We start from the raw sequence: 22,481 nt of genomic DNA, 5'->3' as shown, positions 1-22,481 counted from the left end.
AGCTGCCATCAGGGATAAGGGAGCAGAACAGAGCTGGCAGCTCTTTAAGCACATTTTTTCCTAGATTGCAAGAGCTCTCAATTCTCACATGTAAGATATCAGGCAAGGAAGGCAGGAGACCAGCATGGCTGAGTAAGGACCTCCTGGTCAAACTGAAGGTAAGATGGAAATGCACAGGCAGTGGAATCAGGGACAGGTATCCTGGGAAGAATACAGGGATGCTGCCCATATGTGTAGGGATGGGACCAGGAGAGCTAGGGTATGGCTGGAGCTGAGTTTAGCAAGGAATGCAAATAATAATAAGGGCTTCTACAGGTATGTTAGTCAGAAAAGGAAGATTAAAGAAAATGTACACACAGACACACACAAACACATACCCTGATAAATAAGACAGGAGAACTAATGACAATGAGCATGGAGAAGGCTGAGGTACTGAACAATTTTTTGCCTCAGTTTCAATGGTAATCACTCTTCCCACATCTCTCAAGTCCCCAAACGTCAAGTGGACTGAAGTCCTTCCCATTGTAGATCAGGTTTGAGACCACCTGAGGAACCTGAACATACCAGAGTCCATGGGGCCCAACAGGATGCAGCCCAGGGTCCTGAGGGATATGGCTGATGTAATTGCCAAGGCACTCTCAAGCGTATATGAAAAGTTATGGCAGTCGGGTTGAGTCCCCAGTCACTGGAGAAAAGGGAATATTGCACCATTTTTAAAAAGGTAATAAGGAGGATCTACCGGGAACTGGGAACTACCGACTAGTCAGCCTTACCTCAGTTGAAGTTTTCAAAGTTACTCAAATCTCAAGTCTTAATGTTCTTAAGATGGCTTGAAGGGAACACAGGATAACCTGAATAGAAGTGAAACAACAACTTCTTTGACGGAAGATACCAGTGAAGTTACTCTCATTTAGAATTGAATTTCAGTAATTTTTTTTTATTTGTCAATTTTCTTGAGAAAAATAAGGGTTAGCCAAAATGATATTGTTTTGGTACTTTTCTGGAGAGTACGAATAACTTTTGCAGTGAACAAAAGGCAAAATTCACAATTCACAAAGATGTCGACTTTCCTCTTATTTTGGTACAAATGCCTTTTTTCTTAACCTCTCCATAAAGCATGGCAATTTCAATTTAAGCAAAAATTTCAAAGTTAATGTAGTGGTGTAGTATTGTACAGTTTTCCATAGAAAGCAATAAAAGGAATAGTAGGCACAGATTTACCCAGTGGAGCGCCAAGACCAGGGTACTGTTGCTCCCCACTGAGCACTGGGAGATGCAGTAGCTGAACTGTGAAATGTTGCATCTCTATGGCTGTGTAGCCTCTTGCACCTGATTGGAAGAGTTGATATGCCTGGTGCACATTGCACTCATCACCATTACTTAATTGTCAGTCTGATGATAGCTATTTTATGCTTTACAGAGATACAGTTTGTAATTAGCTCCCTTGTTTTAGCACAAATTTTGGTCTTCATTAAAGTTGCAGCAGGTTTTCCCAGTCTGAATTTGCTTTTTTTTGTCTTTTTAGTTGTAGATGTATTGCTTGATTTGTATTGCCTGAGAGAGGATACACTTGTGTGCTGAATTTTCTTCCTGCGTTGCATTACTTTCTATAGGAAATCCTCCTTTATCGAAAGCTGAGCAGAGTGGGAGTATGTGTATGGTGTGGAATAAAATTCAGTGAGCTTGCTTACAATATGGGGTGTGACAAAGTCAAGAACAGAAGCTGGACTGCCTGAATCCAAGCCTAAATTTTAGGCTTGAGGATACCTTTTCTTACTTTGTCTAACCCTGGTGGCTCAAGTGAGGAATCTGAAAGCAGAAAACACAAGATCTGGCAGGATGCAAAGGCAGGGACTATAAGAATGAAGAACCGCCCACTGTAGGAGAAGATCAGGTTCGGGACCATCTGAGGAACCTGAAGGTGCGTAAGTCCATGGGACCTGATGAAATCCATCCATGGGTCCTGAGGAAGCTGGCAGATGAAGTCGCCAAGCCGCTTCCCATTATATTTGAAAAGTCATATCAGTCTGTTGAAGTTCCCACTAATTGGAAAAGGGGAAACATAACCCCCATTTTCAGAAAGGGACAAAAGGAAGACCCAGGGAACTACAGGCCAGTCAGTCTCACCTCAGTGCCTGGCAAGATCATGGAGCAGATCCTCCTGGAAACTCTGCTAAGGTACATGGAAAATAATGAGGTGATTGGTGATAGGCAACATAGCTTCACCAAAGGCAAATAGTGCCTGAGAAACTTGGTGGCCTTCTATGATGTTGCCACAGCATTGGTAGATAAGGGGAGAGCAACCAACGTCATCTACCTGGACTTATGCAAAGCGTTTGACACTGTCCTGCACGACATCCTGGTCTCTAAATTGGAAAAGCATGGATCTGATGGACGGACCACTTGGTGGTAAGGAACTGGCTAGATGGCCACACTCAAAGGGTTGCAGTCTATGGCTCAGTGTCCACATGGAAACCAGTGACGAGTGGTGTTTCACGGGGGTCAGTACAGGGACCAGTGCTGTTTAACATCTTTGTCAGTAACATGGACAGTGGGATTGAGTGCACCCTCAGCAAGTTTGCCGATGACACCAAGCTGTGTGGCACAGTTGACACACTGGAGGGAAGGGATGCCATCCAGAGGGACCTTGACAGGCTTGAGAGGTGGGCCTGTGCAAACCTCATCAAGTTCAGCCAGGCCAAGTGCAAGGTCCTGCCCCTGGGTCATGGCAATCCCAGGCACAAATACAGGTTGGGCGGAGAATGGCTTGAGAACAGCCCTGAGGAGAAGGACTTGGGGGTGCTGGTAGACGAGAAGCTCAACATGAGCAGGCAATGCGCACTTGCATCCCAGAAAGCCAACCACATCCTGGGCTGCATCAAAAGAAGCGTGGCCAGCATGTCGAGGGAGGTGATTCTGCCCCTCTACTCTGTTCTGGTGAGACCCCACCTGGAGTACTGTATCCAGCTCTGGAGTCCTCAGCACAAGAAGGCCATGGACCTGTTGGAACGGGTCCAGCAGAGGGCCACGAAGATGATCAGAGGGCTGAAGCGTCTATGCTATGAGGACAGGCTGAAAGAGTTGGGGTTGTTCAGCCTGCAGAAGAGAAGGCCCTGAAGAGACCTTATAGTGGCCTTTCAGTACCTGAAGGTACTGAAGGATGGGGAGGGGCTCTTTATCAGGGAGTGTTATGATAGGACATGGGGCAACTGCCTCAGACTGAAAGAGGGTAGATTTAGATTGGATATCAGGAAGAAATTCTTTACAGTGAGGGTGGTGAGGCACTGGAACAGGTTGCCCAGAGAAGTTGTGGATGCCCCATCCCTGGAGGTGTTCAAGGCCAGGCTGGATGGGGCTTTGAGCAGCCTGATCTAGTGGGAGGTGTCCATGCCCATGGCAGGGTGGTTGGAACTAGATGATCTTTAAGGTCCCTTCCAACTCTAACCATTCTGTGATTCTGTGATTTCTCTATTCTGGGGCTAGGATTCCGGTCCCCTGCACATGTCTGCATGCTGTGGCACACATGTTCATTTTAAAGACAAGACAAAATGATGCAAGGTCTGCTGCTCTCCAGGGAGACGATGCTGCTCCATCTGAGCAGCATGACCCAACTGGACCTCAGCGCTTTCGAGTACATTTGTTTTGTTTCTCCACTGGGAAGAGGATTGGCCCCTACAGTTTAAACACTAAGCAGAACTTAATTACCATTAATAATAAAATGTTTAAACCTAAAATACCGGTTTTTAAATCTTGAAAAATCACTGGTTATTTTTAGTACAGGGCTGTTCTACAGTGTTAATGGATTTTATAGTCTTAACATTTATTACAAAGTGCTGCAGTGGTACACATCAGTGGTGTCTTACGCAATTGTATTTCTGCCAGTCCATAGACCTGTTGCCATTGTTTCCCATAGAAACAAAACATAACAGTATAAATATGAATAGGAGAGAAGATGATTACAGGAGTGACTCACATTAACTTATGACTTTAAAAAAGAAATCTTGGACAAGACTTAAACTTTTGAGGTACTCTTCCAGCAGTCTTATGCCAAACGTGCAATTTCAATGAAGAGGAATGTGTAAAACTTCTTGTTCTGAAGGTGACTTCAAGTATATTCTACTTCACATGATTATTTCAGACCTGATCTGGAGAAAAGAAAATAAAGTAAAATAAAATAAAATTACAAGTCTTTCACAGAAGAACCTGTTTAGTTTGCTATAGAAAATTAATGTAAAATCCTGTGCTCTCAATGTCTGAACTGACTTGATGATGCTTTTGAATATAAATTAGGCCAACAAGAGGAATGATTCAGCCAAAAAGAATAATCTTTCCTATTTATTAGAAGCATCAAATGTTCATTTTGAAAGTGTGTAAAATAAGTATTTAGGTAGGATGACAGTAGTATTGTCACATTCCAAGGTGCAGAAAAAGGCAAATTTAGTTATTAGAGGGAAAAGAATAATGAACTAGAATTTTTTTGAAGCTTTAGCATAATTCCATAAATCTTGAAGAGTATCTTGTGAAAATTTTGTTTCCCATGCCTTCATGGATTATGGAAATGGCCACCCTGGGAATACAGAATGGTTGTCTTTGCCTTAAATTAATTCAGTGATCGAATTATGAATTATGCTGGAGCCTGTCAGTCTCTTTAGGCATTAAAACACTGATGTTAACTTCAAGTAATGTTAAGCACACATGGTTTTGCCAAGCATTCCTTCCAGAAAGTGTTTCTGAAGCATGTTCCAATTTAAGTTCATGTATAGTAGGATTCATAAATATCTGTGCAAACCGAGTTAGGTGATTTCACCTACTTACTAAATTATCCAAACAGGAAGTTAAAGGAGGCCCAAATCACTACTGAACAGATACTGTTTATGTTAGTATTTTTTCATGTATTTTACAGCTCTTCGAGATGCTGGAAAACAGTCAATCAATAGTGACTGGAAGATTGAGCATTCAGGAACATTCAATATTGCCGGGACAACTGTCCATTATGTTCGGAGAGGTCTCTGGGAGAAAATATCAGCCAAAGGTCCCACGACATCACCTTTACATTTACTGGTATGACAATATGGATTTGGTTTTATTACCTGAGTCCTATCATATCGCATGGTAACTAATATTTTTTTTTCCAGGCTCCTGAAGATAATGAGATCTATGTAAGATATACCTGCTTTTAAACATATATATATACACACACACCTGATTATATATATAGATACATATATATATACACACACACACCTGATTATATATATAGATCTGTCGTCCGACTTCTAAAAAAATGTATTTAAATCCAAGAATAATCTTTACATTGTTGAGGCAAGCTGGAAGGTCTCAGCATTCCTACAAATGTCATAAAAAGCTGATGTGCTGCTTAAGGAGAGAGATTCAAATTAATATCAGATGGTTTTTATCCTGGCTGACTATAGCACAGCATCGCCATTTGAGGATTGCAGTCACCAGGTTCTCCATGAAGTACAGTTTTGGTGCATTTCAGTGAAGGGGAGGAAAAGTTGATAGCCACCAGAAAGAAAGAGGAAGATGAAGAAGGATTACTTCACAATTCAAAACCCTTCAAATGCAAGAAATTGTCTGGTATATCTGAAATAGTTTTAAATCTGATGCATCTAGGAAAGACCTCCTCTATTTAAGAGCACTGAAATCACAGGACATAATCATCCTCCAGGTTTCTGGTGAAATCTGTTTGCTTATTTCACACGGAGAGCTTTTCTTCAACCTTTCTGTTAAGTAAAATAATTTTTCCAATTGTCTTGATTTGGATAGTGTCATTAATTCCTTCTACAAAATCCATCAGGAGGGTTGAAAGGCTATAGGACATTAAGTCATTCTGTCGTGCTTTTTAAGATTATCTCCTCACAGTTCAGAGTTTGTCTTCCACAGTGTCTGTGTACATAGGTAGGTTTTCCTTCTCTCTGTCTTGCAGGTGCTGCTCTTCCATGACCAGAGCTATGGTCTACACTATGAGTACACAATCCCACTGGATCCTCTTCCTGAGAATCAGAGCTCTAAAGTACCAGAGCCTCTTTTCATGTGGACTCATTCTGGCTGGGAGGACTGTGATGCTGTATGTGGAGGAGGTAAAATAAAAGAAAAATGTACACACACACACACACACATATTAAAAATGTATATGTATATACAATGTGTATGTACATGTACTATATATATGTGGGTGCATACAATATGCATATATATGTATATACACTGCGTGTGTGTGTATATATGTATCTCAATTAAAACACATGGTGTATTAATATTTAAGACTCTAATGGTTAGTGTTTTATATTTAATAGAAATATCCTCATTGCAGCTTGTATGATTCCATACAATGGTGGACATACTTCAGCCTCATGCTTCCTGATTATATTAAAAGAATAGTCATAACTCTAGGAAAAGATTCAAACTAAATAAAGTAAGTAGAAAAAGATGGTAGTGAAAGAACAAAATCTAGATTAACAAAGCAAGTTCAGGACGCAGTTTCCAAGAAGAAATACAAGTGCAAGAGCTAGAACAAGAATAGAAAGTCCATATGCATTCCGCTCTGTATTTGGAACTATTGAAGATAAATGATCTGTAAAAGACATTGCAAACTACAGAAAAGCTGAACCCCAGTCTGAGATCAAATATGTACAGTTAGTAACATGAGTTGAGGATGATCCAGAAACATATGGAACAAATATTACAACAGCAGATATTAGTATGCTGATGTGATATTTTCCCTATGTTTATGTTTATAAACCATAAAAAATGTGAATTTGGAAGAACAAAATACAGATATGAAAGCAAGTATTGGAGCATGAATGGTATTGCTGTAACAAAATCCTTTAAAACTGCTATTTAGAAGATGGTTATTCAACGGGGTAATTACACCGAAAAAACACTTTAGAGGTTTTTTTTAATGAATGCAGCCTAGAGATCTGTTCATACCTTATGCAATTAGTCAGACTTACACCTTGAATTTGAAATCTTGATTTTTTGAAACCTGCATTTCCTGCTTACGACCTCAACAGTCATGGTTGCTCTGATCAGCATTTCTGAAAACTGCTGTGCACCTTGTGATTGAATAAGGCCTGGAAATGCTTTACTTTCTCATAACAGCAGCATAAGGAACACAGTGTTCTAGCTCCTTTAACTCTGTGAACAATCCTGGTGTCATGACAGATTACTGTAGTTTCCATAAACATGCTTTTTGTGGTTTGGTAAGAAAGCGTATTCCCTGAAGGTATTTTGTATGTGGTGCTAGTAGCATCCTCTGTTTCTTAGTAGTGCATTCCTATTCATTTGGAGTATTCGTGCTTTTTACAGTTTCCTGACGTATTTTTAGAATAATTTTAATGCTACCACAATCTCTCATTATTGCCCCAAATATTTCTAAGGTTACCTATCATCTGGAGAAGTCTTAAAATGCAGTATGACAGTAATTTATTCTACATTAATGCTTAAGTAAATATTTAAGTGTTTTACTGTAATGTTTATTTATCATATTTTTATGTTGTAACTGGCCTTCATTTTTTGTTATTGTCTAAAATAGCTGAGTTAATACAAACTTCCATAAAAGTTATTTCTACTGCAAATATTCTGAAATACAAGTGAAAGATTGTTCCTACTTTAGACAAAACCGTTTTAACTGTTCTTTTCGTTCTTCATATTTAAATATGAAGCAATAATGAAATTAAAATGCTGCAGCTTGTACCCTGTGTAAATATTTGTGTTTCAATTTTTAACATCAATATTTTGATGAATCTGATTAAAGAATATAACAATTATCGGTAGTTTTGCTTAAATGTTTAAAGCGTATGTCAGGATGAAACTATTGATGAAGCCATGTGGTTTTGTGCATGTTTATATATGTAACTGTTCTGCGACCTCCTATGCTGCAGAAAAGCTTTCTTTTCTGTGGGAGAGCGTATGAATACAGAGATGTATATGTAAATGCAGAGAGAATAGTCAAACATTTCAAATGCTGTATATGATAGATTAGTTGCATGTGCTCTCATATACACAAGCGCTGTGTAAAATGTCAGCTGTGGTCACACACATAATGCGCATTTATAACTTAACCGCTCCATCCGCAGGCACATTTCTGACCACAGGGAATGTTGCATGCTTAAGTCTGCCTTGCCCCTGCATGCACCCTGTTTGCTGGTAAACTTCCAGATAGAAACAGAGTCTTAAAATGTAACCATAGGAAAAAATGGTTATGAACCTGTTTTCTACTAATTGAAGTCTTTAATTCAAGGATTGCTAGTTTGCTAAAGACAGGCTCCCTGTCTAATTACAATCCTGCTTGCGGTAAGTAGTATGTTAAATTCTGATTTCTAATGCCTCCAGCTTCACGAGACACCAGGCTCCAACCCACCCATCAGGGCAAGGTTTCTGTGCAGAACATGCGCTAGATCTGTGCAGGCAGGACCCAGCTTCCTAAATGATTACCCTACAGATCAGGTCAGTTTTGTGCCCTCTTTAGTTCGTGGGAAATAGTGCAGGGTCCTTACTGAAGGTTCCACATGCTGAGTGCCGGCCATGCCTGCCAGTATACTGATAAACCAGGCAGAACTACTAAGCTCGAGCAAGACAGAGAAGCAGGACTTGTCATTCCTTTTCTTATTTTATATATTAATGAACAACCATACTTTTCCCTGTAATTTTTGTGCAAGCTTTTCTCAGCGCTGGGGCCTCAGCAGTTGAGAAAGAAACAATTATTCCAGTAAGGCTAAGGGTCTGGCCTATGACTAGTTACAGGAATAGAGCAACAAAACTCTGTTGACAATGACGTGCAAAGATTGGATTATAAAATCAAATTGTTCCCTAGAAACTTTAATATCTCTCTTAAGCTCCCTGCTAGCTTTGATTTTCTTTTACAGGTTTTACAGTTCTTTTAGCCACACTGTACATGAAATTGCTATGCCTGGTAAAGATATTTTCATCCTTCCTTTTTTAACGAAGTTGCATATTCCTGGTTTCCCCACATACCTGCTTTATTTTTGACTAGGTGAAAGAAAGACAACCGTCTCTTGCACAAAGATTATGAACAAGAATATCAGTCTTGTGGACAATAAGAAATGCAAATATTTAACAAAACCTGAACCACAGATTCGCAAGTGCAATGAACGGCCGTGCCAGACCAGGTAATAATGATTTGGTTAAATTAAACTGTAATACCAGATGTAAAAATCCTGGGTGCTAAGAGAGATGACTGCCTCTGGCAATGAATGTGCAGTAAATACATGCAAACAAGAGGTTATAATGCAAAATGTAGGTAAAATAGAAACTTGCTGCTGTTTGTCCAGAGTTTTAATGAAAGAGAGTCTTTAAGCACCATGCCTAAATCAATTCTTATTCAATAAAGCAGCTCATTACTTATATAACAGAATGATGCGTACTATGAAATTGAAATTTAAATTCTTTTTAAATAAAGATGGATTTAATCCCATGCTTTAAGTAATTATATACTTTAGTGTTTTGTTCAATCAAGGCTTTGCTTCTTTAGAAGTTCTCAGTAAGGTCTGGGTGCACTAAGTAGTAAATAAATAAATAAAATATGTTAATTGTGTCTTCTACATTGATGCAACTTGAAGTATAACGAGCCTTCCACTCACTCCTCTCCTCCCTCTCCCTCATTCTTTTGTATAGAATCATAGAATCATTGAATTGCTAGGTTGAAAGGGACCTTTCAGATCATCTAGTCCAACCATCAACCTAACTCTGACAAAAACCATCACTAAACCATATCTCTGAGCACTACATCTACCTGTCTTTTAAATACCTCCAGGGATGGTGCCTCAACCACTTCCCTGGGCAGCCTGCTCCGGTGCTCTCAGTGTAAAAATTTTTCCTAATACCCAGTCTAAACCTCCCCTGGCACAACTAGAGGCCATTTCCTCTTGTCCTGTTACCTGGGAGAAGGGACTGACCTCCACCTATCTCCAGCCTCCTTTCAGGTAGTTGCAGAGAGCGATAAGGTCTCCCTTCAGCCTTCTTTTCTCCAGGCTAAACAATCCCACGTCCCTCAGCCAGTCCTTATAAGACTTGGGCTCTAGACCCCTCACCAACTTTGTTGCCCTTGTCTGGACCCGCTGCAGCACCTCAATGTCTTTTTTATGGTGAGGGGCCATGTGGATCAATAGGCCGAACTAGACTCTGATGGTGGAATGGTGGAAGAAGCTGGAGGAGCATTTTTTCTCTGAATTTCACCCCAGGAGGCAGCTGCAGCATGCAGCCCGTGCCAGTCAAAGCCCACCCCATTTGGTGTCGCTGCAGCGGAGCTGGCGGCCTGCTCCTTGCACTGGCTGTCTGGGCTGGCACAGTGACGCATTTCAGAGTTTGCCATCCTGCTTCCAAATGGCAGCGAAGAATTATGACTGTCCCCAACTATTGTGTAGACTTGGGGAAGGTATCTGGTACCTTTCGAGGGAGGGGACAGCAGCTAGCAATAGTCGGCTTCATCCCCAGGAGTAAGCACGGGTCTATTGCAGTCATATGGAGGAGAGGTAGATGGTATTTTTAAAGAAAACACTGCAAAGTAAATAAAATGTAAATATTGTTGAAGAAAGTATGTAAAATGAATTGCAAGACATTGCTTTCTTGGAAAGGATGAAATACTGAAATTGAGAAAACACGCAAAAAAAAAAAAAAAAAAAACCAACCAAAAAAACCCAGTAAGGTTTGGACTTACCCAGACTAGGGTATTACACTTTGGAAGAATTATTTGTGTTTCATAATATACATACTTGAACAGGTCTTTATTTTATTTTATTAACATCACTGTGCACTTAATGGATAGAAATGGAATAGTCTGATCTTTTTCTGAGGCCTTGCCAACTATAAATTGTCAATGTAGTTTTTCCAGCTTATTAAATGAAATATTTTAAATGTTGCTAATTGCTACTCAGAGGCGCTGTGCTGAGAAATGTAGGATATCATGATTGTTAACTTCTGTTCGAGTTTTTAAAACAGTGTTACTGATTCTTACAAAACAAATACTGTTAGCTTTCAACAGAAATGTAACTAAAGTGTACACTTGCATAACTAGCTGTTTGTTATTGGCACTTGAAGAAGTATCTTAAACTCTATTTCATTATCTTGACAGGCTGTGATTTGTAAACTGAGTCTCTGGACTGATAATAAAAAACTTTAGTTGGATGTTTTATTTTCTTACAACAAATGTGTGACAGAAGGTTGGAACAGATTTGTTAAATCTCAGTTTCCTAAAAACTCTCCCTTGCAATCTAAGTCTTCTGGGACATACTTGTGTACTACAGAGCTGTTTGATTTTTAAGGGCACATGGCCATAGTCTGGAGCTATAGAACATTTGGGGAAAATTATGTTCTAGAACGATTGCACTCCAGGTACGTGGGCTTTGCCAAGCTGCTTCAGCCTTCCTTGCTGGTAGGATTTAAACCACACAACCTGAGTTAGGCCTGACCCCGAAGAACATGAAGAAGTCTGGGCTCTTACATTTCTCCAGAACAATGAGCCTTTTATACAGGAGTGATTCTGTCTTGCAACTGAGTATTTTCAAAGAATGCTGGACTTTACATGCATGGCATGCACTTGACATATAGATAGCCATATTGATAGAGAATAACAGACAGGCTGATCAGTGATCTGTCATCTTTAAAACGTATGTCTATTTTTGAGCTTTTCTAATGGGAATTAAAATAGGAGGAGAGTACTGTGAAAACACAGGGACAAAGGGCTAGAGAATGAAATGATATGAAGATTAACACCTTATTTAATGTAAAATACGCTAGATGAATAAGTAATCCATTAACAAAGTGAACTTAAAACAAGGTGAAAAACATGCAAGTATGTCATGGTGTGTGTTAGGGTAAGGAAGAGAGTAAGATGATGTGATGGTACTTTTCCCTTCCTGATTTCTTGTTACTGCATTGCCTGTATTTCTTTGTAGATGGATGATGACAGAATGGACTCCGTGTTCAAGGACGTGTGGAAAAGGGACCCAGAACAGACAAGTAGCCTGCACACAGCAGCTCAGAAATGGGACCCTGATCAGGGCTAGGGAGAGGGATTGCCTTGGGCCAAAGCCCGCTTCTGCACAGCGCTGTGAAGGCCAGGACTGCATGACTGTGTGGGAGGCGGGAGTCTGGTCCGAGGTGCTGTATTTGTTTATGCAAATAGTCCATAGCGATTATTTATACCTTACTATTTTCTGGGAATATGATTTTTTCAGCGGCAAGTGGCACAGCTCAGCCTAATGATTTTCACGGTCCTCATGCAATGATTTGGCAAAGGGATCAGGGACTAAGAAAACCAGCCGCGTAGAACTACTACATTTTACCTAGTTAATGTCCTGGAACAGTTTCTTTTGGCCAGTTTTCAAGCACGTATAATCAAGTATGTCCTGACTGTAGTAGTGGGTAACCAGGGGTAAATGGAATTAAGGCCATCGCTTATCAGCTACCAAGCCTTGGCTTCAGATTGAGAACATCTCTGACACACTTTTGTACCAAAGGGTGTTGATCAGCAGCCATTCTGCTTCAGAGAAGCTGTAAGGGGAGCTGCTTGCAAAGAAGGGCGTTTCTTTCCCTTCCTCTCTCTTCTCACCTCTTTTTCCAAGAACAGCACAAGCAGTGGGCGAAAGGGCTTATAAATAACACAATTTCGCCTAAGTTGCATCCTGAAGCATTGCTGTAGAAAATGCAATTATTATTCAAAAAGCTTTATTAATTTAAGATCTTTGAATGCATGGGTCCATTTGACTTTCTTCTTCCTCTAAAAAGCTGTGCTACTTCTAGAAGCAATTGACTGTGGTGGAAGGGTGGTGTTATCATTCCCATCTGGACAAGCTGATGGTTTTGTTTGGAGCATCTGTCTCCATTGAAAGAGCAGGGCAATTCTGATTGCCTCCCGTACCAGAAGCTGTGCTATGGGTCCCTCTGGGTTCCAAATACAAGTAGCAGATTCTGAACTTGGGTGCAGTTCTTTCTTTGGGCTCCTCTGCTCAGCAGCACCCCTTGATACCCAAGGAAGAAACAGCTAAGACATAGGGAATGTTTTCAGAGATAAGAGAAGTAAATAGCAGCAGTTCTTGGTTTGGTACACAGAGGTTTATAATGCGAGGGTTGGCTGTGAGAAGAATGGTATTCACTTAGAGAGGTGCAAGAAAGAAACCTAGATTGTTTAGTTGGTTTGTTTTACTTGAGAGATGAGAAATAAGTAAGCATGTTTTTGTTGGAAGCGATAAATACATTTTGAAGAGTGAGGTGTTTCCCATGGCCATTCCTACTATCACCATTATATTGGAAGCTAGCCATTACTGCTTCCTGCAGTTATAATCAGCTTGGCAAAGGAGAGTTTTGATCTGCAAGCAGTGGGATGATCAAAAGCAGTGATAATGTTTTGAGAAGGAAATGGCATAATTTTTGGCAGTGTAAGTGGAAATCGTGGAAAAAAACATAGATTAAGACCTTCTGTGCAACTCAAAGAGAGTTTTCACATGCTGTATATGCAGTGACTTTGAATTTTCAAATTTAGTCTGGATTCTTGCATAGTTTTAGAATATTTACTTTTCCATTTTAACTTTTTTCCCTCACAAAAAAGGTCTGTTAGACACTAGTAGAATTTTTCTGAAGTTGCTTCATAACTTATTCCTATGAACATTATTTAGATTTTCTTTCATTATATTTCCTTTCATTCAAAGAAAAAAGATTGCCTAATATTTTCAGTATAACATTTTGCATTCATTTCATCATAACTTTTCAGATGTTTCCTTATCCAGAAGCCTAGATTTTCCTTGAGCAAATATTTTTTGATCTAATTATATATTTTTAACTAAAATGCAACAATTATCATTCTACCCAGTAAGTATTTTTTGTTCTTTTGTTAGTTTTTAACAAATCCATTGTCTGTGCAATTGAAGTTCAGAAGTCAGGAAATCACTGAAGTCTTGAAATATTTATGTTAGCCTGGTAGAGGTCATTAGAAGGGGATAAAATGGGGCAACTATGACTTTTGTAGAAACCTGAAAAACATCTTTTTCCAACAGTGCTCTGTAAAGTGTGGTAAGGGAGTACGGCATCGGACTGTGAGGTGCACCAATCCCCGCAAGAAATGTGTTTTGTCCACAAGACCTAAAGAAGCAGAGGACTGTGAGGACTATTCCAAATGCTACGTCTGGAGAATGGGAGACTGGTCTAAGGTGAGACATCTTTCTGATAGTAGCGCCCCACAGCATAATGCATTTTGGACTTGGGGGTACTGATGGATGAAAAACTGTACATGAAGCAGGCAATGTGAGCTTACAGTCCAGAAAGCCAACCATATCCTGAGCTGCATCAAAAGAAGCGTGGCCAGCAGGTCAAGGGAGGTGATTCTACCCCTTTACTCCACTCTCATGGGATCACACCTGGAGTACTGCGTCCAGCTCTGGAGCCCTCAGCACAGGAAAGACATGGACCTGTTGAAGCGGGTCCAGAGGAGGGCCACAAAAGTGATCAGAGGGCTGGAGCACCTCTCCTGTGAGGACAGGCTGAGAGAGCTGGGGTTGTTCAGCCTGGAGAAGAGAAGGCTCCAGGGAGACCTTATTGCAGCCTTTCAGTACTTAAAGGGGGTCTGAAGGAAAGGTGGGGACAAACACTTTAGCAGGGCCTGTTGCAATAGGACAAGGGATAATGGCTTTAAACTAAAAGAGGGATGATTCAGACTAGATATAAGGAAGAAATTTTTTACCATGAGGGTGGTGAAACAGTGGCACAGGTTGCCCAGAGAGGCGGTAGCTGCCCCATCCTGGCAACATTCAAGGTCAGGTTGGACGGGGCTCTGAACAACCTCATCTAGTTGAAAATGTCCCTGCTCATTGCAGGGGGGTTGGACTAGATGACCTTTAAAGGTCCCTTCCAACCCAAACTATTCTATGATTCTGTGATTTTGTAACCTGATTGCTTTGTAAGAATTGCTTTTATCAGGAGTTCAGGAGTCTTCCAGTTGAGGGAATAATGAAGCTACCAAAAGAACCAAAACCCAAAACCAAAACATGTAGTCGCACCAAGATCATAGTAAAAATAAAAATCAGAAATATGAAAAAAGCATGAGATGAATCTTCAATATCATGCAAATCTGATATAAATGTATTGTTGTCAGTAGGCAGGCAAGCAACTCCAGAAACTGCACCTCACTCCAACCTCACAGTTTGCACATTTCATTAATTTCTGTTTACACATTTTGTGTTTCCAATAAGTCACACTCTCTAGCCTTGTAAGGAGGCACGTTTAGCCTATTAAATTTCTACATAGACCATTTAATATCTAAGAATCATCTATTACTGTCTCTTCTGAACACTCGACATAGCTGTCAGTACATTATTTCCTTGGCCTATGGGTTTTGATTTCAGTGAAGTATATAAGCCTAGACCAAACCGTAACAGAAAATATTGGTTAGATCAGTGATTGTGTTATTGGACTGGGACCTTGAACATCTGATACAGTTTTGAATATACGAAACATGTTGAAATACTGAAATTGAACCTGGAGAGTCAAGGTTTTCTCTTGCCATAGCACAGACCACACTTTAGCAGAGATTGTAATCTTTTTTTTTCCTTACTTCTCTTCATAACTTTGCACACAATACTTCTACTGTCAGTGCCTAACATTATTGCAGCAGTTTTTAACTTGCTTGTATGGAGAAGTATTTAATGTATTTTTAGTTGTCTTTCATGTGATGTAATAGCTGGAAACAAGGACTAAAGCCAGCAGTGAGTGACTAGCCAGTGTTCCAAGAATTAGCTGCAAATACTCTGTGGGTAACTAGTGTTTCATAGAATTCTGTTTGGGATCTCCCATTTTATCATGACGGGGTACAAACTGTCACTCTCACATTACTATTTATTCAATTTTCTTTACTTTTTTCAAATTGAAAGGATAAAGGGTAGTGTCAAATTATTTTTTTTTTCTAGTGGTGATCATTTAAAATATTTGGACATATGTTGGAACAGCTTCACAAAAACGAGAAGATAACCTCTCTATGTTAGCTACTTCAAAAGCACAAAGTAGTATAATTGTTATTTTTTTTAACAACAGGAACAACTACAGTAGCAGGGTTACTTTCACAAGATGTGTCTGGCAATAAAGTTCAGTATTTGCATTTCCATACCACAGAACTGCATTAAAAAGCTGCATCATTTATCATTAGCACCAGTAGAGAGTAGGTAATGGAGGAATGACCATCTGCTTTGTTAGTTGAAGCAGTCATTCAAATCAGCTTGATGAAGCTAGGTAGGGATGCTCAGACAGTTACACTGTGTTCCCAGTGCCTCTGGAGAAAAGAAGAGTTTTATTCTCTATTTCAGTACTTTTCACAAACATCCATGTCATAGATGAATGTACTTGCTTCCTGTTTAAAATTTACTGACATCTTTTATGTTCTGCTTTCCTCCTGCAGTCAAAGCTGTTACGCTGTCACCTAAATTGTACTTTAAACTTCAAAATCAGAAGATGAGGAAATACTTCATATGGAATTGACAAAACCTTTTGAACAGTTAACATATAGCCTGAATGTGCAGCTGAGATTTACCAAGATTTATACCAAAAAATAGATACTTCAATTTCTCTACAGAGACATGAGTTCAATTTAAAATATACTTGGATTTCCTCTTTTTTTTTCCCTGTTACTATTCTGTTCCATTGCTAGAGTACATAGCAACATGAAGTCATGGCATACATGTTAATATGTCTGCAATGGGGGAAACAAATGGAAAGCTCAGATAAATGTTAATCTTTGCTCACTGTTTGTTTCTAACTCAGAGGTTCAGTGCAGCCTTCTGTGTTCACTGTTTTTACTCTTTAGGATTGTTCTTGACATTGACAGAAGGCTGTTCCTTTGAGCAGAGCCAAGTTCCCTCAAGCTAATGCCAGGACTTGGCTTGAAAAATTTAAATGACGCTTCTCACACATTAAAACAAGAGGCTTAATGTGATCCTTATTGGCTTTGCTGCTCCCCTTGAACTCCTAAGGCATAATTTTAAATGAAGCTTGAATTGCGCTGTTACTGAAAAGATAACATTATTAATAATCATAGTAGAGCTGTAATAGACTTAATTTTTTTAGAGGTACAGTCACAGAGGGATCAAATAATTCTTCTGCTCAATGTTTTAACAATAATACCAAGATCAAAGATATTCGATCAAAATTGCAAGTTCCAATAGGTCAATAAACACATCAATCCTTCTAAAACTCTGAATTAATTTAAAAGCATACTGTTTAGCCTGGACTGTATGCAGCATTAAACTCCGTAATAGCTCTTAAGTCAGCAAGGTGGCTCAATACGCTGAATATTGCTGTTCTTAACATTAGTTGGGCTCTATGCCTGCCCTTGTGAGGAAAATGAGTACGATGAGAAAGTAAAGAATAAAAGCTTAAGCTGAGCTTCTGGAGCCAGCATCTAGCAACATTACCAATTACATTGTCTTTTCCCAGTGAATGCTATCCTTGGAATACCATACTTAACAATGTACAAGTGACCTTCAGATGAGGAAAGCTTATAGCTCATAGCTACTGTAGCACCAGCTAGGGTGAGGCGTAGCTCAGTCTTATTAGCAGCAGTGTCCGATACTAAATTGTGTGTTGCTACCCATTTCAAGGACAGGGTCATGCTCAGAGGAATTCACCATGTAAGAATAAACAAGTAGGCAGGGGAGAGGTGAAATGAAATTCATATGAACTGTGTGTTTACACATCCACCTGGCTTACTAGAGAAGTTCACATCATTGTAGAAGTCATTCTCCAAAAAAGACTTCAATATCAACAGTATAAGGTGCTCAAAGGGCGGCAGGTCTAGGGTGCTTTACTTTATGTATAAAGTTGCGTATATTTTTTTTGCTGTTACCTAGACTCTTCAGAACATTGGTGGAATAAATGAAGCATGAAAGACATGATGAATTTTGGAAGGGAGAATAATTTGGAGAGTGAATTTTGAAAATAATAATTAAGAGGTTAAGTTTGATACGATATTATACTGAAAACTTTTTGAGAGATTCAGAAGGGGATAATAGAATCAAACAAGTGGGCAACAGGGTAGAATTTAGAAACAGCCATTTGTAACATGTAAAAAAAATGTAGTATGTGTGTATAGGAGACCAGAGAAGATAATATGGCATAAGTTCTAAAAAGACATTTGGCTGTGGAGGCTGGAAAGAGGATGCATTCAGTAGAAACTAAAGAAGTAGCAACAGCAGAATTTCTAAATGGTATCTGTGTGTTAGACCAGAGATGCAGAGGACTTAAACGTGACATCTGGGATAATGGCCCCAATGGTTGGGATGGAGTTCTCTTTGCCTGAAGAAGAAAAAACTAGGAACAAAGTTTAATCTGCTAATTTTTTTCCAGTGAGTCTGAAAGGACATCTGAAGCAAGTGTTCATTTTTTACACCAATAAGTCCCAGAATTCATGGCCTATTCCCAATTATTTATTTAAGACAGTACATCCAGTGCTGGCTAGAAAGTGTGTGCGTGTATCACGGGGGAAGTCAAGTCTCCAGCTCTTGGGGACGACAGAGTGATCCGAACATGTCAGAGAGAGATCTCCCAGTCCAGTGGTACAAAAAGCAGCTGTCAGTGATGAGGATTCGTTCTCTTGTGTCCCAGTCAAAGAACACATGAAAATTCAGAAAGGCAAAAAACCAAACTGTTTTTTTGCCACCTATTCAACAGCATGAGGCATTCAACCTTTACACTGTGTGCTTAAACATTTGAACAACCCCTAAATTTCCATAGGAAATAGACTCAACTGATTTGGACTCCTTCAATTTAAAAAAGTAGAATTTGGTATTAATGTTACAGTTTTACTGACAAAGTAATTAGCCTTGGTTTTATTCTTTGGATCCTCATCCAAAATTGTTAGCTCTTTCAGATTCCAGTAATAGAACAGTACTGGCCATGAGTCAAAATATGACACTATTAATAGATTTATGGACAAAGAAATTATGTGACTTTTGTGAAATAATAGAAGTCAAAATAATACTGGCATCACGTTAATAACTTTTGTATTGATTTAATTATACAGTTAGTTTCCAGCAAATGAGGTATGTCTTTGTTTCAGAAATGAAGTATGAGCAAATCATATGGAAGATGTCAATATAATGAAATGCGAGTGGGGAGATTTTTGCACATTTCTAACCAATCCTGTAATATTAACATCATTTGTTTCAGATAAAGTTGTTTGGGGTTTTTTTAATAGATCAATATACTGTATTATTTTGCCTGGAATAAATGTAATGTCTATAGTAGTTTCTAGAAAAACAGAACAAGACCACCCTTAATAATAGGCAAAAGCACTGATAAAACTGGAAAGGATTTTAAAATTAAGCATTGCCCATTTTGCACATACACAAAATCACACATAAATGTGAAATTCTGCTATCTGTATCTCAGTTAGATCTACTGGGACATCTTAGCTGGTTTTCTGCTACAAGCCTCTTTAGGGTAAGCAAAGTTTTCGGGAATGCCAAACTGGAATCAAAAGGTAATTATGGGTGGATGTTCTGTTGTCTCTTGAATTGCATTATCTGTAAGTGGGGTTATATTAGGAAAAAATTAGGTTGTGGTACATAAGCAGTTCCCCTCAGGATTGGTCCCCATACAAAAAGAAAGCAAAACCAATCAGATATTCAAGCATTCTTTAAAATTAAAAATTTCTTCAGCTTCCCAAAATTAAGCTGAAATGTTTTCATGAGAAGTGGATTGGTCAACAAGATACTGTCAACAGGATAAGTTCTTGAAATAGCTTTTTTTTGGACCAATTAGGTAAAAGGCTTCTTGATCTGTGCATATGTATATACATACATACATATATGTACATACAGAGGTATGGTTTCAGGAAGAACATTTGGTTAAACTGTTAAGCATCATTGCATTTACTTAACATCTTCACAAAGAAAAGAAAGAGAAAATCATACATGTACATTTGTATTACATTAGACTTTGATACTGGATCTTATTTTTAAAGAGGAGATGGGGATTGCCTTCAAGGGAAAAAATTGAATTAGAAACCAGAAAATCAGAATTGGAAAAAAAAAAAGGAACAAAACCAGCAACAAAACACCTTAGCTATAATAATTAGAGCTAGAAGGATAAGTAGGATGCCTTTGAACAACAGTTAAGTGTTTCTGCTACAGAGAAGATAGCAGGAACCCACTTGCTTGTGCTGAGGCTTGCACAGTGCTGTCTTTCAACATTTGGATGTTGTGATCTTGTGGAGCAAACAAGGCCAGGCAAAGGAGACACCTCCTAGCTGGAGATGTGTCATGCAGCTACAAAGGTAGAAGTCATAGAGGACAGCAGTAATGGTTTCCTGTCCCCTCCTTTGCCATTGCCACTGTCTCCAAGCCATTCTAGTGCAGTCTAGATCAGGCCAAATACCAATTCCTAAACTTTTCTGGTTGTGATCCTTGTACTACAAGGCCAGGCATTACAGTTGCAGGGGACATGCGTATGCGTATAAGCATAGATTTAAATAAAGGAAAAAGTTCTTAGGAATTGAGGAACAGAAGCAATGTCCTATATCCAGGACTTTGTTATGTGCTTTCCCAGGAATGCCTACCAATTTTTTTTGAGGGCTGCTGGCATCTTTGAACAATGAGTCTTCTGGAAGGCTGATGCATAATTTAGCAGATAGATGAATGGTGACTTACCAGTGAAATCTTTGCTCTTAACAGACTACTACACAACCATTACAATACAGACCTTCATTGCCCAACTAGAAGAATATGTGTCCCAGAATGAGGCAGAGTAGTTACACTGAGCGTCCCTTCAGTGTCCTTGTACTGACACTAATTCATGCTCAATCACACATGGTCTAAAAAAATTATTCGCAACAAAATTTTATAAGGTAAGGACTAAACTGACTATCAGAATTTCAGTGATAGCATTTCTAAGAAGCTATGCTGAATTTATGTGCCAAAAATAACATCACAAGTAAGAAAGGAGCTACTGGAATTAGAAATGCCATCGGACAGCAAAGGGGGCACAAGACAAACAAAAGCATCAGCTTCTGTTTTATCTTCTCAGACTTTCATTTAACTGAAATGAATATGTACAGCCCATTCTAGGTAAGGTTCTCCAGTCTCTTTACAATAACAAGTGATGTACCTAAATGTCCCATCTCAGTATACAAACCGGAAAACACTACAGGTTGTCTAACTTTTCATGGCTCATCCCACAGTTTGGAGGACACCAGTCCCCTGACATTTTGGACCACATACTTTTGTAATCTTTTCAGTGTAGGATTTTGCTGCACATTCATTACTCCTTTTTCGGTCTTAATGTTCTTTCTTGCTTTTGCTTAGTGATACACATTGGGCATTTCATCAGTCAGTAAATGAAAATGCCTAGATTTTTCCTCGGATAGCTGACAAGTCATTCCAAAGCTGTCAATGTGTGCAGGAAAATTCAATTACTCACTCGGGTGCTGAGACTCAGTCCAGTAGGCGTTCTTTTGCCTGGTGTATCTCCATCTCTAAGATCATCTCTATCTCTTTCCAAATGTTTTGCTCAGCATCTCTGTGATCTGCCAACGTGTAACTCATTTAGCCAGTTCACTTGGGTTCTGTTAGAATTTATGAAATCCTTCTGCTCCTGTGGGATCTAGTTGATTTTTGTGCGTTGGACAACTTTTTTCTTCCATGCATTTTTTTATCCTATCTTTCATGCAGTCAGCGTACATAATACTGCTTCAGGTGCTCATTCTTGTGGTAAACTTGATCTTCTATGAACTTCTTACTCTGTCACAAACATTTATTGGGTTTTTTTTATTATTTTGTTTTAATCTGTGTGATTCTGACTTTTTACTGTTTTCTGATAGCTTGTAACTAGTTACTAGCTGAAAATACTTCAAAAATATAATTAATAACTAAGTCTTGAAAAATTCTTTTGAAATAATTGTTTCAAATTAAATTCTGTGATTTCTGACTGGTAAGACAGAATTCGTCATTAACTGGTAAATGAATAACATTATTCACTTACCAGTTTTAAAGAATTACAGACAATATTACATATTTTTAAATACTGTAAGAAAGATTTACTCTTCTGGTTTATCTGTGCTGTTTCAGGCTGTTGTTCATAGATTTATGTTTAATCTCCAGAGTTCCCTCATCTAATCCTGCCACAAATACTTCCAATAATGTTGACATAAAACAGAGTTCACCCAAAATTAATGATCGCTCCTTGGTAAGTTTATCACAGGATCACAACAACTCAGCTAGGTCAACATTGTCTGTCTCCTGGCCCTCTGATAGCTCCCTCAGGACAGTCATGCTTTTGGGTGACCTCATCATACATAATGGAAGTGTTACACTTCAGTATGGTTTTCCTGCTAATAAAGCAGTTAGAATCGTCTTCTGAAAATCTGTTTTCTTGCAATGAAGAATGTGTTTAGACAATTTGAAGAGAAAATTAACTGGTGGAAGTTTGGGTTTGTTTGATAGTTGTATGTTATTTTTCTATTT

General features: G+C 39.0%; 1 protein-coding gene across 1 annotated transcript in view; it reads left to right on the top strand.

Annotated features, from left to right (window-relative positions):
* Positions 1-22,481, top strand: part of ADAMTS19 (ADAM metallopeptidase with thrombospondin type 1 motif 19) — a 147,387-nt gene that overhangs the window by 111,416 nt on the left and 13,490 nt on the right. The window contains exons 17-21 of the mRNA XM_063320816.1: positions 4,904-5,061; positions 5,948-6,101; positions 9,017-9,152; positions 11,937-12,141; positions 14,034-14,186. Of these exons, the coding sequence (XP_063176886.1) occupies positions 4,904-5,061; positions 5,948-6,101; positions 9,017-9,152; positions 11,937-12,141; positions 14,034-14,186 (806 nt within the window). The remainder of the gene's footprint in view (positions 1-4,903; positions 5,062-5,947; positions 6,102-9,016; positions 9,153-11,936; positions 12,142-14,033; positions 14,187-22,481) is intronic.

The sequence above is a fragment of the Chroicocephalus ridibundus genome, chromosome Z, assembly GCF_963924245.1.
Source record: "Chroicocephalus ridibundus chromosome Z, bChrRid1.1, whole genome shotgun sequence".
NCBI classification, from domain to species: domain Eukaryota; kingdom Metazoa; phylum Chordata; class Aves; order Charadriiformes; family Laridae; genus Chroicocephalus; species Chroicocephalus ridibundus.
This window is presented reverse-complemented; position numbering and strand designations above follow the sequence as displayed.